Source organism: Vipera ursinii (genome assembly GCF_947247035.1).
Source record: "Vipera ursinii genome assembly, chromosome: 8".
Classification (NCBI taxonomy): Eukaryota; Metazoa; Chordata; class Lepidosauria; order Squamata; family Viperidae; genus Vipera; species Vipera ursinii.
The window spans coordinates 6,655,395-6,671,841 of record NC_139519.1 but is presented as its reverse complement, the minus strand read 5'-3'; the positions used below and the strand labels follow the sequence as shown (position 1 = coordinate 6,671,841).

Sequence of the window (16,447 nt, the reverse complement as noted above, 5' to 3'; positions counted from 1 at the left end):
TCTTCAAACTTGGCTGTTTTATGACTTGTGGACTTCAACTCCCAGAATTCCTCAGCCAGGCATGCTGGCTGAGGAATTCTGGGAGTTGAAGTCCACAAGTAATAAAAGGGCCAAGTTTGAAGACCCCTGGCTTAGAGTGAAGCACCAGATTGGTGGCTCCAGAGCAAATTTGCTTGCACTGTTTCTCAGCGTGCTGGGAGTCGGTTCACACATCTTAATGCCGCTGAGGTTGAGAAACACTGTTCTAAAGTCTGTCCCTCTTTGAGTAGAGGAATACAGGGAGTCCTCGACTGACGATTTGTCACTTAGTGACCATTCGTAGTTACGCTGGACCACCCCGAGCTACTCATATGACCTGGTTTTAAAACTCTGGACGGTTGCCCTCCCCCAGAGACACGTGATTGTGATTTCAGCGCTTGGCAACCGGCCTGCATTGATGGGCAGTTTGTGGCATCCTGCACACGTTATTTTCCAAGTTTCTTGTTAGAAAGAAGCATTTACTTTTTGGTTCGTGGCAACAAACAAAAGAAAACCAAAAAAAAAAAAAAACCTCACTGGCTAAAATGGGCCCGTTTACTGACCAACTGCAGCATTCGTTTAACGACCCTTGCGAAAAAGAAAAAAAAAGGTCATAAAATGACAGCGGTGATCTACTGTACGACCGCATTCCAGGTCAATGATGGTCATTAAGTCGAGGACTTTCTGCGCTCTATAATTTCTCCCGGCAAGTTCTCCATGGACGACCGACTTGAGGGAATGGTGCGATTAATTTCTCCCCTCTGCACCGGGACGCTTGAAAAGACCCCCCCCCCCCGCCACACACACACACACACCTTACCTCTTGACTGGGATCATCTCCATGCAGAAGATGGAGGTAAGTCTCTTTCGCAGCCCCAGAAAACAGCCAAGAAGAGAGAAATCAAATCCATCAAAAATGACGTTTATTTTAACCTCCTTCTTGTGCAGAAGGGGGGCGGTTATTCCTTCCTGGGGATGCCTGCTTTGAACACGGGGGCCTTAAAGGCACAGGCGGGTCTAAAGAAAACAGTAAACACTAAACAAGGTGGGCTTAGCCCTGGGAGAAATGATGTGCCTTATGGGACATGTCAAGCAAAGGCTCAGAAAGTTTAGGAGGAAGCGGGATGCAAGAACTTGGGTTTTATTGGTGGCTCTGAGGGGGTGGCGACTGAATTGCCTCTGCCGCGCCCCCCCCCTCTTTATTCCACTAAGGGCTTTTCTGAGTTCTGTGATGCTGTTCCTTCTGGCAAGATCTTTCATGGCCCGGGATGTCTCATTAAACCTGATCACTCTTGGCCTAAAAGGAGAAGAAAAGGCAAGGAAAAGACTTTAGGAACAGACCTGGGATGACTTGGCCGAGGGGGGCGGTGGTAAATAAGGCAAAAGTCCCTTCTCTTTCAACGGAGCTGGCAATGCCACCCCCTTGGGCACCGCCGGGCCCTTCCCACCGGCAGACATGCAGGCGGCGATTATCTCGCTGGCAGAAATGGGGGCGAAGCTAAGGGTCCTCCGAGCGTGTGCAAAGTGTGACTTTCTGCCCCAGCTCCGAGCGAGCAACCGCCTTTGCATCCTGGGAAGTAAAAAGCGGAGATTCTTTTCCAGGACAGATGGCAAAACTCCCACGCAGGAGCGCCTGGCGGGTCGCCTATTTTGAGAGACGGAACAGAGCCTGTGCTTCCGCGTAACGGCTTGCCACCGTGGCTGCTGGGAAACCGTATGGCACGGGGAGAGGGGCGCGAATGGCAGGCCCTGGTGAAAACAAGAGCCCAAGCTCGGCATGCACGGGAACTTGACTGGCGGGTGTGGGGGGTGGTGGGGGTTGATAGGGAAAGGGGTCCTGCAAAACTGGGTCATTCTAGAGAAGAGAATCTGTCACAGCCATCAGGCAGACCTTCTCCACTTTAATGCCATCCCTCCAGAAATGAGGAGGGGGCTCTGTTTGAATCAGCAGAGCATCTCCGGCCAATTTTCTTTCTGGCCACAGAAAAGGGGGGGGGGTCTTTTGGGCAAGAGATGCTGGCAAAAGGCAAAAGCTTCCCAAGTTCTGAGTTCGCCCAAGAGAGTTCACTCTTTTTCCACTGGGAAGTTCTCTGGCCCAAGACTAGCTACTGTGAACGGAAGATGGGCAATTTTAGCAGGTGACCCTCTTCCGTGCCAGGGAAACTGTCCCTTAATGGGTGGCACGGTGGCGGCATGGATTCCGGAGACAGCCATGCCACCCCCTGCAAGGGCTCCCTTCCAAATTCTCTCCGATCTAAGCTAGCTGATCGGGCGAAAGGCACCCAGACAGGAGACGAATGACAAAATCCCCGGCTCCTAATGAGCCCCTTGATTAGAACCACGCAATGAAGTCATTTCCTGCTGCCTCCCCCAGCCCCCCAGCCCCTCCATAATTTCTTAGGTCTTCAGATTACTTCGGGCCAGGCAGCTCAGTCCGTCTGGGGTGAGTAAGTTCCTGACTAATAGAGTTAGGGAAGCAGGAGCCCAGGGGCGCTTCTGGTTTCCATCATGTTTGCATACAAGGATCTTGGCGACAGCTCAGCTTCTCAATCGGATGGATGGCAGAGAGAGCTGGCAGCAGGGCACAGAGGTAGATGGACTGGCTGCTAGGTGGAGAAGATCAGATGCCTGTGCCTGGATCCTTTTACCAAAATGCACCAGCCCAATAGTGGTGAGCCTATGGCACGCATGGCAGAGGTGGCACTCAGAGCCCTGTCTGTGGGCAGGCGTGCCGTTGCCCCAACCCCGCCTCCCCCCATGGCCGCCTCCTCACCAGCAGCCCCCCCAGAGGAGAGTCCCCCCCGGGAACGGGCCGCATGGAACAGTGCAACCAAGGACATGGCAGCCGGGCAAGACTCCACCCTTGCGCCCATGATGCTGTGGGGCACGGGAGGAGGGCGTGGTGGCCATGGTGCTGCAGGGCTGCCTGGGTGACCTGTGGCGGGCCATGGAGGCCGTGGGTGGCCCTGCGGGCGGGCGTGGCAGGGGGAGTGGCGGTTTGGGGGCATTCGATCTCTAAAAGGTTTGCCATCACTGCACTAGCCCAAAGGCCTTGGGCAACCTTTCTCTTGGGTGCAGCCAGGTTTTTCAGGAGGTGGGGAGAGCAGTTCATCTGACCCACACCAACCGAAGGACTGGCTCTTCCTGGTTCTTTCCCACTAGTGCTGGCAAGGGGTGGGTGGGTGCGTGTGATGCCTTTTAAACATTCACCCTTTGGTGAATGTCTCTGGAGATTATGTCACCCAGGTCACAATTGTCTCAAAAGGTGCTTTTATTTCTTCAGAAGGCAACTGAACGGTTTCTTTCTTTGAGGAAGAAGAAAACCTTTCGCCTCTCATCCAAGAAGCTTCATCAGTTCTGAGGGTGGGAAGATGGAAGGAGAAGGACTGGCAGTTGAGACTGAATGGTAGGGGGATGGAAGGGCAGGTTCTGATAGGCCTGGGGGGGGGAGGGGTCCTCAGGGCCAGCTGAGAGTGGGAGGAATAAGACATCTCCTATGTCCAGTTTACAAGTAGCCCCAAGAGCTCGCAGAAAGTGTGTGAATGACCAGATGACTGCAAAGAAATACAATCCTTCCATCCACCCCCACCCCACTCCACCCACCCACCCCCGCTATCCAATCTCATTGAGATGTGGCCAGATATATTGTGATATCAGCAGAGAGGGTATGGACATAATTTTCACTTCTTTTTGTTCGTTTGGGGCTGTGGATTAAGGGGTTAAAAGTTTCTGATGTCAGTGTGGTCCTGAAAAACCACTAAAAGTGACCTCTTCCCCCCCCCCAACGGGAAAAATTAGTCCAATTATTTGGAGGAGGGGGTGTGTGGAGGATGTTATTATCGCTATAATTTAGTTATGGCCAGCAACCAGCTGGCAATACAAATAATGCAAAGCTACAGGAGGAAACGATAAAACTTTTACGGTAATCATTTGCAAAGCAGTGAGTCGCAACAGGAATACAAAGGAGGAATACAGAGGTGAAAAAAGTGAGCAGCTGCGCAGGTTGCTAATGGTACCAGGATGAGGATCCGCTAATACAGGTAATCCTCGACTTACAACAGTTCATTTAGTGACCTTTCAAAGTTACAACGGCGCTGAAAAAAAGTGACTTAGGACCTTTTTTTCCAGAGTTAACGACCTTTGCAGCATCCCCAGGGTCATGCGATCAAAATTCAGGTGCTTGGCAAACGGCTCGTATTTATGACCGCTGCTGTGTCCCCCCAAGTCACGTGATCCCCACTTGCGACCTTCTCACAAGCAGTCAAGGGGGCAAGCCAGATCCACTTAACAACCAGGTAACTAACTTAACAGTTGCAGTGGGTTCGATGGAGGTTGTAAGTCGAGGACTACACGCAGATAAGGTAGAGAGTAATCAGAATGCAGTTTTCGGGCGATCAGGAATGAATAGCAGAGAATGAACTGAATCAAGGATTTCTCCAACGCCTGACCCACTGCAAAAAGAGGCTAGGAAACCCACCAGACAGAAGGCAGAATGTCAGAACATAGTGAAGCTTGTCTCAAAGCGACAGTGCTAAGAAGATTGGAAGCCCGTGCAGTCTTTGTTTGGGAAAAAAATAAATAATAATAATAATTCCCCAAATTCAAGAGGCCGGGGGCTAAACTAGGATCGGCATAGCAATCTCAATCCCACATACGTTGTCTGATTAAATCTTTTGGCATCGTGAAAACCTGGAGGAAGAATGTAAATTGGGACAGCAATTCAACTGCACCAGCTTCACAATCCTTTGTAAAGCCAGCCCAATTTTAAAAAGGTCTGAGAAAATCATAGGGGCCAGCTCTTCTAGGAAGAAAATTAACGTCACGGGTCTGTAGAATCGGAGATGGTCAGAGCTGCAATTCCCCGCCTTGGCCAGTGCAGGAATCCATATTGACCGTGATTGCAGAGGCCCAGTCAGTCTCTCAGTGAAGGAAAAATAAATGCCACCTCCACAGACATTTGTTCCATCACTGAACAGTGGGACATTTTTCCTGGGGTCCAACTGAAGCCTGCTTCCTTGTTCTTTCAACCCACTGCTTCAGTCACAGACCAGGAACATGCTGTAGCCTCCAGAAATCTCAGCCCCACCTCAAAGTGAAAACTTGTGTTTCTAACACAGCTGGGGACAGCTAATATCCAAGAACCTGGATTCTATTCTTTCTAATTGATGAGTTGTTGTTGTTGTTGTTTTTAAAAAAACATACCTATTGGTACACCATCAAGAAAGTGAAGCTGGATTTTAGCTTCAAGGACCTCTTTCTGTTCATTCATGGCTGATTTAGAAAACCTAAATGTGTTTTCTTGACAAGGTATTTCAGATGGGCTTTGCCACTGCCTCCATCCTAGGGCGGAGAGTGTGTGACCGGCTCAAGGTCACCCCATCCCCTGGTTTCTAGCCCGATTCCTTAACCGCTACAGTGGCTCTCGAAGACAGACCTTACAGAATGGGAAAACAGCATAGGCTAAATGTAGGACTGGCAGAATCCCAGGGTGCTCCTTGGTGGAGCAGTGGGCTAATGCCTCCTTAAGTAACACCAGCTGCCTGCCATTAGTGCAGGTTCGCATCCCACCAGGCTCAAGGTTGACTCAGCCTTCCATTCTTCCCAGGTAGGTAAAATGAGGACCCAGTTTGTTGGGGCAATTAAGCTGACTTTGTAATAATGCCGCTTGGGGTTTGTGTGAAAGCCCTAATAAGCAGGCATATACATAGAATGAAGGCTACTGCTAAGCTTGTAAGCCGCCCTGAGTCTTCGGAGAAGGGCAGGATATAAATGGAATTAAAAAAAAATGACCAAAAAGGCATGGGGGAAAAAAAATCTGGGATAAACAGCTGTCCAGGGTTGCTTTGCAGGGCGAGATGGGCTGCATATAAATGTAAACATAAATACCTCCGTATATACATACATACATACCCGCTTGGTTCAGCTGCCATTCTACCTGCCAGGTGCATACCTGGTTGTGGTTTTAAGAAAGAACACCTCTGTTTCTAGGGTGGGGTGATGGGGTGGGGGTGTTATGCTTTTTAGCTTTGCTGGAAACACCAAGAAAGGCCAGTGCCCTTCTCATCATGCCTCTAAAAAAAACATTTTTCAACCTTGGCATCTTTTAAGATGTGCGGGCTTCGGCTGACGTCCGCACATCTTGAAGATGCCTAGGTTGAAAAACACTGTTCTAAAGCAGGGGTGGGAAACCAGGGCCCTTTTATGACTTGTGGACTTCAGCTCCCAGAATTCCTCAGCCAGCATGGCTCAGGGATCCTGGGAGTTGAAGTCCACAAGTCATAAAAGGGTCATGGTTTCCCCCCCTCCTGCCCCCCCCTTTGCTCTAAAGGGTGCGGTTGAGGCCCTGGAACCTTCCCATTCCCATCACCTCCAAAACTGGAAATAAAAAATAAATCTGACATTTTTGACCCACTTTGTTCCGGTTGGCTGGGAGGGGAGCTCACAAAGGCTTCCCCTTGGAGTAAGTGATGAAGCCACGGCCTGGCCTTGGGAGCTTTTTGCAAATGACAAGAGGGAACGGAAAGTACGCGAGGGTGTGTTTTGCACGCATCGGCCGCACTTCCGTTTCTGGCCGGCTGCTGAGACCCAGCATCCAAGCAAAGCCTTTAGGACTGACTCACGGCAAAGGGTCTCCGGCCGGCCTGCTTAGCTCCTTCCCAATCCCACGTGCTGCAGGCTGGGCTTTTTGCCACCAGCTGGGATGGGGGGGGGTGTAATGTGCAGTTAGCCTCAGACAGCTGGAAACTGCAACTGCAGCTGCCAGAGCTTCCTTCCAAGGCTGAATATTTGTTGCCTGGAGCAGAGTATATTCCAAATGGCACCCGGCACAAACATATGTTAACACACGCACATGCTGATTAGGACACTTGTTCACCAGTGCGGCGGAAGCTTGTGCAAGAGACCTTCCTCAGCCTTAGGTGCCCTCCCCACAAATTCTCAACAGGCTGGCTCCGACATTCCACCCTTTTGGCAGACAATGCCAGGGGTTGGAGCTAGTAGACAGAGGTCTGGAAGGAATTATTGCAATGGCAGGTTCCCCATGCTTAGAGCTCCCTGCAGGCTGCCCATGAAAGGTACACACACACACACACACACACAACCTACCTACTAGCGGGTTAATTGGAGGCAGGCTTGCGACAGCAGCTCCTGCCACTTGACGTAGGTCTGGGCAGCCAAGTTCTTCAACTTGGTCCGGTAGAGGAGAGCGGGGTCCTCGCGGATGCTGCTGCTGATGTGCTGCTGCACCTGGAGGCAAAGCTGCTGGAGGTGGCTCTGTGGAGCGTGCAGGAGAAAGGGAAGAATGGTCAAAGATGAAGAAGGTCAGAAGAATCCACTAACTTACTACATTGGTCACAATCATTTAACTTTAAATCTTGTATCCTGTATTCTTATTTTTATTGCCCTGTACACCGCCCTGAGTCCTTCGGGAGAAGGGCGGTATATAAATCAAATAAATAAATAAATAAATAAATAAATAAATAAATAAATAGATAGATAGATAGATAGATAGATAGATAGTAACAGAGAGCGGGGCAGGAGCAAAGCTAAACTTTTGGACAGAACAGAATGGATTGCACTTCGGGGAATGGTGAAGGACGGGGTTAGTTTTGGTGAGGTAGTCCAGACAGGAACCCTGCCCAAATAAAACAAATTCTATTTTATTATAAGGTTACATCAACAGAATCTTGCAAATCTGAAAGTACATCTCCCCACCCACCACCCACCCCTTTACTGTCCAAGAAACTAAGGAGGGTCCCTTCTAGGATGTTCACCATTCCCTCAGTCCTTCTGTGGACACAGCTGACCCTTGTCTGGCCTTTGTCTGGTCTGCAGCTCTTCCACCTGCCTCTTGAGGTCATTCCCCGCATTCCGTTACAATCTGACTGTCAAGGCTGCTAAAATCAGAGGTTCTCGCTTTGACAACAAGTGGAGAGACAGCTTTGCTTCTTTAAAACCTGTGCGTTACTTTTAGAGTTAGGATTAGTTGATGCTGGGGGGAGTGGGAAGAATGTCTCTCAAGGCTGTTTTGAAATAAGCTAAGAATTTGGCGGGCTGTTAAACAGGAGGGAAAGCTTACAATTCAAACTAATTGGAGAATGTGATTTATGACGGTTAATTAAAGGGAGGAACTGTGCTTTGATACTGTGTGCTTAGGGGAGGGGAATACAGATATTGGCGTTACCATGTACCTGCCGAAGCTATGCTCTTTTGATTAAAGACTCCTTAAGGTAAACAATGCCTCCAGGTTCTTTGAAGAATTGCATCTGTCGGAACCATGACACTGACATCTCCTAGCATACGTCCCACCTGAGCCCTCTAGATGTGACAGGCTACAACCCCCAGAATTCCTAGCCAGCATACCTGGTTTAGGTCAGAGGGGAGCATCCCCACATGTGTTTGCTACCTCACTTGCAAAGTGAAATGATACACAAATGAAGGCTAATATATGTGTTCCAGGATAATCCAATCTGGGTCCGTCACCAGGACCGGAAGTTTGTCTTCCAAGTGTGTGTGTGTGTGTGTGTGTGTGTGTGTGTGTGTGTGTGTGTGTGTCTGCTAGGGAGAAGTTCCTTGAAGATGGGCTCCAGCACAAGTCTGAAAGCTTGGAAGACAAACTTCCGGTCTTGGTGACGGACTCAGATTGGATCCTGAAATGATACAAACTAGAAATATTTGTGCTTTGGGTTTTTTTTAGCTGTAGAGCAGGGGTGTCAAACTTACGACGTTACATGACGTCGCGCAACGTATCAGAGCTTTTTCCCCATTGTCGGCAATGGGGTGAGCACGGTTTTGTTGTGACGTGTCCGGCCCGCGGGCCAGCAGTTTGACACCCCTGCTGTAGAGAGTGGCTAAACTACATGTTATACACATCACTACATTCACTCAACACGCAGAACTTAATAACTGAATTAACTCATTTTCTGGGTTGAACTTGCACAACAGGCCAAGTCACAAAACCCTTAATTAAACTTGCAATTATCTACATTTGTGCAGTGATTGTAATTGCTATTGTTTTCCAGACCAGGTTAAATGTATTGTGTCCGCCTTAAGAAAGGGAATTGCAGAAATATTTGTATGTTATATGGATCTTGATCCTCCAATTTCGCTTTCTCCCTTTTTTTACTTTATTAAATTTGTATAGCCTCCCATCTCACAACTGTGACTCTGGATGGTGCACACAATTAAACCTGTTTCAACAAGACTCCAGTAGGGACACGCTTTTTTCTGCCCTCCACTGCTTCTTCCCGAAAGATGGGTCACGTTATCTTTGGCTGCGTTCACACAACTGATAATACCCTAAACTTATCTTAACAAACTGTAATTGTGGCAAAGCCCAAATAAACTACATTCTGCCTTCATGCATACACATAAACACGCTAAGGTCCTGGTTGACTTTCCCATGTTCTGAGAAAGGCCTCTGTTAAGTACCTCTTAGTCATTAATTGCAAACTACAACTCCACATCAATTTTGCACCTTCCCCAGACCCACAGATATCCTGAGCCAGCATTTCTCCACTTCAGTGAGTTGTATAAGCAAGCTGGCTCCATTGGAGCTGTGAAACGGAAATTTATGTTGCCTGCAAAATTGAGCAACTGCCAGGCTAAATGTCACACACCGTGTAAGTATTATTCCAATATATGGAATAATATATATACATATATTTCCCTAACATGAGATTTGCTGTCTAAGGTTGGTCTGAACACAGCCTCTTTATTTCCAAAGCTAGTTTTCCTGCTGTCCTGACCCTGGTCCCCATCTTACCTGCTCTTTTGGGGATGCTGGCTTGGTTCCCACAACCACGTTGGCTAACACCAGGAGATTGTAGCAAAGGTAACAGGCCTGCAGGGGGGAGAGAAAGAGATCGGTTAGACAGAGAAGCAGATGCTCTTGCAGACTTCATGTCTCCTTCTAGGACCATCAGTGGCCCAACCATCATCTAAGGCAGGGGTCTTCAAACTTGGCCCTTTTATGACTTGTGGACTTCAACTCCCAGAATTCCTCAGCCAGGCACTGGGGGTTGGGGACTCTGCCTTAGATAACCTGATCCCAAGCCATGAATGGCCATGAATGGCCTTAAACCAGCACCTTAAATTGCACCCAGAAGCAAAACGGCAACCAATGCAGCTCCCGAAGGAGAGGTAACACATCTTAACACCAAGGTCTGCACAAAACCATGCGGGCCGCTGCATTTTGCACCAACTGGAGCTTCCAATTGTTTGAGGGACATGTTGTGCCCTCAAATGCTTGATTGTCCCTCATCTAGTCCAATCCTTTTGCCTGATGGCAGAAATGAAAATCTGGAGCAGTCTAACAAAGCCAGTCTGGTGAAGTGGCGAAGGTGCTGGTTTAGAAACTGGGAGATTGTGAGTTCGAGTCCTCCCTCGGGCAGGTAAGCCGGCTGGGGGATGTTGGGCCAATTCTTCTCTCAGTCAAGCCCACCTCACTGGGTTGTTGTTGGTGTTGGTGGTGGGGAAATGGGAAGCAGCCTTCATTATGTACACTACCTTGATTAAGTTGGGGCAAAAAGCTAATACATCCATAACAGATGCTGCTCAGCTTTTATTTGTTAAATTTATGCAGAATGAATATGAATACATTTTTGAGAACAAGGTCAAGATGTTCTCAAATCAGGCTCAGCTCCTGATAACTTCATGGACACAAACACAACTTTCTTTTCGGTAGCTCAAAAGGGACCTGCTTTTTCAATTTTTCCAGACTGGCCTCCTACCCAAAGCCTTCCTGGCAACTCCCATCCAAGGCCTGGCCTGGCCTGACCCTGCTTAGCTTTCCAAATCCAGAACCTTCAACTGAAGCCATGTGGACCAAAAACAAGAGACAAGGTGAAGCATTGAATAGCATCCTGGCATGTATTTATTATTTATTTAAGAGGACTGACAGGCTGCCCCAATTTCATGACTGCACAAATTGTACACGAACAGATCAATACAGATGAATAACTACTTCGTGGTGAAGAAAAAAAAATCAAATAATAATTAAAAATGGTAGAAAGCCCCATGCAGATGGAGGTGTATCAACACTCTCTAGGCCCACACATTGGGGTCCAGATAAGAGGTGTGTTTGTATGTGTGTTTTCTAAAACAGTTAACATAGTATTCACTGCCTTGTAGTCCAAGGGCAGAATAGGAGAAGCCCCTGCAGCCAATTCACCACGGCCAACTGCCACGGTCAACTCACCATGGGCCAACTTGCTGCAGGACAATTCAAAATTCAATTTAATTATTTAAAATAATTTTTAAAAAGATTTTAATTTTTGTCATTCACGTCTCATTTTGTCCCTCCTTTGCCATCTCTCTTTCATGATTCTGTTCCACTATTTTTTCAATATTAGTTGTAGCTCTTCTCCTGTGGCGAGTTGTTGTAGACCTGTCCAAGGGAACGGGGCCCGGGTCTTTCCTACACACAAACTTTCCTATCACAGGGGGCATGGTTATTCCATTTCTCAACAGACATGGTTTTTTTATTTTAATTATCCCTAATAGGTCAGTTTATGTTAACTCTAATCCCAAGAAGGATATCCCAGATCCGAAGTGTTCAGTACATTCATGAAGGAAGAATAACTTTTCTCCAATGGGGTGCAACAACAATTAATACTTGCTGTCAACAGATTTATCATCATTCACAAACTGGGTATTTTGAGGATGGTGTCTCTCTTTTTAAATAACAATAATAATAATAATTAATAATAATAATTAAATAATAATAATAATAATTAATAATAATAATAATAATAATAATAATAATAATAATAATAATAATAATAATAATAATAATAATATTGAGAATGAGAGGGTGAAGATCTTGTGGGACTTCTGAATACAGACAGATCGCCATTTGGAACACAACACGCCAGATATTGCAGTTGTAGAGAACCGAAGCGTACAGTTGATTGATATTGCTGTACCAGGAGATGCCAGAGTCGAAGAAAAAGAACTGGAAAAAATTACGAAATACCGCGACCTGGCCATTGAAACTGCGCGATGATGGATGAAATGTGTAACAGTGATACCCATTGTCATCGGGACACTGGGAACTAGGTCCAAAAACTTTGCAAAACACATCAAGAAACTGCAGCTTCCTGCAATAACTCCAGCAATGCTACAAAAAAAACTGCGCTACTCGGAACATTTTAGGGAGGTACCTGGTTGATACCTAGGATGCTGGCAGCAACCCATGTCGACCATTAGCGCCAGTCAATTTGAATGTTCAGTTGACTGAGGTTCATGTTTAATGAATAATAATAGTAATAATAATGATGATGAATTTTTCCAGAGAATGAAACATCAAAAGACATTGAGAGTAGGAAGGAAGGAAGGAAGGAAGGAAGGAAGGAAGGAAGGAAGGAAGGAAGGAAGGAAGGAAGGAAATAGATTGTGTTTCTCAATCTCAGCCACTTTGGGATATCAATTCTCACAGTTCCTTAGCCGTCAATATCACCTAGAGTCCTAGACAATATCATCTAATGAAAGACGTCTGGGGCACCTCAGTTAGTAGAGTATAATTATTTCTCCAGTGGAAATTAGAGGGTGCAAATTAGAATGAGCTGCCAAGAGAAAGTGGCTGGTTTAAGGCCACCCAGAGATTTGGCTGTTCCAAAATGAGAGAGATGCAGAACTAAATATATCTCAGCTCCTGTTTATCTACTGCCCTGGACACTACGGCTCAAGGTTCTTCTACCTGTTGTTTTTGTATCTTTCAGTTAAAGGATTTTAATTATCTGGCTGGCAGGTGATTGTATGAGCTGCTTGGGGATAAGCTGGAACATCTATAGTTCAATTTTTGAAAAAAAATCGAGCAAAATCTTGGCTCATTAACTAGAGCTCTTCCTGGCAAATGCTAGGCGGTAGACATGAGTATTTAATAAAAATTTACCGAGGAGAGAAGAAGTAAATATCATAGCTAATCGAGTATAAAACAACCAAATATTTCATAGGGGAGAAAATGGAACGATGCCCAGCAATGTAATTAGTAGGGGTGGTGGGGAAATATGAGGCTATAAAATGGGGGAGAGAAGGGTGGGAGGTATTTTTCTAGGTTCCACACCAGAACAAATGCATTGCCATTTGACTCGTTCTGTTGGGTCAGGAGGATCTCAGGTTTTGGATGTCAGCAGAAGACTTGGAAGAATCCAAAAGCAGACAGGACCTATGGAAGCAACAAAGAACCAACACGGGATGGAACCAAGCGAGGAGCTGGCAGTTGGGCCTGTTGAAAGTTGGGAAATATGGAAATCGTTGAATAGACCAGGGTTCCTCAAGCTTGGCGACTTTAAGACTTGTTTTGCTGGCTGAGGAATTCTGGGAGTTGGAGTCCACAAGTCTTAAAGTCGCCAAGCTTGAGGAACCTTGGAATAGACTGCGAACAAGTATAAGATCCAGAGTCGCTCTGAACAAATGGAGCTATCTGGTGGCTTCTGCCCTTTGTGATTGTGGTGAAACGCAGACAACACGTATGCATACCCACCTTTTGTGCCCTGATCAGCGTACACTTAAGGATGAGGGTGAAGGTTCATTTCTACGAGCTTGTGGGTTGGTTTCCACAAGATCAGAGAACGAATCTTCATCCTACAGCCGAGCTACAGATATTTGCCGCTACTGCAAACACTTAAGGACCTGGTGGCAGAACACAATCAATATTGCTAGTCTCTGGTCAAGATCTGTTTAATTTGTACATACTTTAATCTTGTACGGGTAGTCCCCGACGTACAACAGTTCATGTAGTGACCATTCACAGTCACAACAGCACTGAAAAAAAAATGACTTGGGACCTTTTTTCACAGTTACGACCTTTGCAGCATCCCCTTGATCACGGGATCGAAATTCAGATGCTTGGCAACTGACTCGTATTTATGACCGTCGTTGTATCCCAAGGTCATGGGATTCCCTTTTGCGACCTTCTGACGAGCAAAGTCAATGGGAAAGCCAGATTCACTTAACAACCAGGTTACCAAGTTATCAACTTAACCACTGAGGCAAGAAAGGTCGTAAAACAGGGCAAAACCCACTTAACAAATGTCTCATTTAAAGTTTTGGGCTCAATTGTGGTCATAAGTCGAGGACTACCTTGTATTTTATATTTTAAATTTTATGTCGTGTACTTTGCCTTATTTTAATTGTGATGCTTCTGACACAAATAAATCAATAAATCTCATGTTCATCCTTCCTTAGTGGATGCCCCCTCCCCAATTTTACATACCGGCAATGCAACCATTAAGCATCGCTGGAGAGTTTTAAAAAGCCAGATGCTGAGTGTGGTTGAAGACAAGAACTGGATACCTGGTTTTTCAACCTGAGTATCCACCTCCTTATTCTGCTGGGGTAGTTCTTTCTCTTGTTATCTGCGTGTTTTCTCATTTTCCTGTCATTCTGCTACAGATCTCACTCAAGGTTACTCAGAGGTGAATAGGGAACCTCCTTCAAGGCTTAAAGGAGTCATCAAAGCTTTGCGTGTTTGTACATGCAATAAAAATGTGCAAGGCTGAGGTGTTTGCAAGGTATAGTTAAAAAAAAAAAGAGTTAAGATGGTGGCGCACTCAAAATTCTGTGTACCATCATAAGCCACCCACTTGCCACTTGTGATTTGCCCACTGATACCCCTTGCCATTGTATTACATTGTTAAAGTACATACGTTGAACTTTAAACTTAATTAACATCATTGACAGAGAGCCAATTTGGTCTAGTGGTTAAGATATCCGGCTAGAAAGTGGGAGTCCGTGAGTTCTAGTCCCGCCTTAGCCATGAATGCTGGCTGGGTGACTTTGGGTCAGTTCCTCTCTCTCAGCCCAACCCACCTCACAGGGTTGTCGTGGGAAACCTAGGAGGAGGAAACAGCATTGTGGTGTGTTCGCCACCTTGAGTTATTTATAAAGCTAATAAATGGATATAAATAAAAATGAATAAATAAACCACTGATCATCAGTCAAGATTAATAAGTAAAACCTAAAACATTTTAACACATCTAACAACCTTTGAATATAAGCAAAATGCTGGAGAGCCACCATCCTAATTGAGAGGAGAATTCAAGTGGAGAATTGGTTTAGACCAGGGGTAGGCAACCTTGGCTGTTTTATGACTCGTGGACTTCAACTCCCAGAATTCCTGAGCCAGCATGGCTCAGCTTGGCAACTCTCCCTTTCTCCTCAGCGTGGCTGACTCAGGAATTCTGGGAGTTGAAGTCCACGAGTCCACCCCTGCTCTAAACTTGCTACATAAACACATGAAGGCAAGGTCTCTCACACCCCCACCCCCTTAGTGCCTTTGATCCTCATCTAGCCTTTCCCAGCAACAGCTGCCAGTCTGGGGAGATTCCTGTGAAATAGGCAGAGAACAATAAAGTAGTTAGTTTGAATTCTACACGAGAGTCTGGTTGTTCGCCTTGGCAATAAAATGTTCCATCCTACGGTACTGACCTTCTCATACTCTTTGTCAAGTGCAGGAAAAATCAGGAGATCCAGACAGTTCAAATGGGTATAAAGATTTATTGCAAGCTTAAGCTCTCAACACGAATCTGAACTAATAGCAGTCAAGGGAAACTAGTGGGAGGTAAGAGTAGAAGGAATTCAGTGTGGGCTGGACTTAGATCTCAGGTGGGCATGAAGGGACTCATGACTGATGACGTTTGACCCCTCCCTTCTGCTCAGCTTGGTCATCTTCTACACTTTTGCCTGTAATGGTGTGTGTGTGTGTGTGTAAAACCTGAGAAGGTAGAAAAGGTAGGCAGATAGGTTGGTAGGTAGGTGGTAGACATTAGGTTTTGAGTTCTGCTAATATTGCCAATACTGTACTATGTACTATAGTATGTAATTATTCAGTGGACCTATTTTGGCTCTCATCTAATTTGTTATTAGAGGGCATGAAGATGCTGATAGAGAATGCTTTGCAAGCAGGTGTTCAAGCTGGGTTCAGCTGAATAGATCATGGAAATGGCAATTGGGGAAAAAATGGGATTAATACTCTGTAGCCCTCTCTCAAAGGCTGTAACCTCCTGGAAACTAAGAAGGGGACTGAAGGTCTTGTTTTTTTGTGGACTGCTGATCCCTGATCCACATGAAAACCGAAAGCCGATTTGGGGGGGCTAGGAGCTCACATCTTTAACAGGGTATTTTAGAATAACGCAGTCATCAATTAGGATGGTTCAAGGTACTTAACTATAGGAATGCTATAGTGCAAAAACTCCCCAGATGTAAAACGATTTTTTTCCGCTGCCTTCAATTCTGGGAAGAAAGTTGCAGAGCAACGAGAGCGGCATTTAGAATCCTTTCATGTGCGCTCACCAGGTATGTAAAAAATATCCTGACATTAAGCAATTTATTCCCTTTCTAATGAATGGGGAGCCGAGGAGGAGAAGATGGCCTTTCCGGAGGGTTGCGTGTGGTTTAGAGGGCTCAGCCCTACTTGGTAATTAAAAGA

General features: G+C 46.2%; 1 protein-coding gene across 1 annotated transcript in view; it reads right to left on the bottom strand.

The window, feature by feature from the left end:
- Positions 1-1,022: 1,022 nt before the first annotated feature.
- Positions 1,023-16,447, bottom strand: part of FAM178B (family with sequence similarity 178 member B) — a 74,157-nt gene continuing 58,732 nt past the window's right edge. The window contains exons 3-5 of the mRNA XM_083368219.1: positions 9,782-9,859; positions 7,123-7,290; positions 1,023-1,315 (exon numbers count right to left, since the gene is read on the bottom strand). Of these exons, the coding sequence (XP_083224345.1) occupies positions 7,126-7,290; positions 9,782-9,859 (243 nt within the window). The 3' untranslated portion in view covers positions 1,023-1,315; positions 7,123-7,125. The remainder of the gene's footprint in view (positions 1,316-7,122; positions 7,291-9,781; positions 9,860-16,447) is intronic.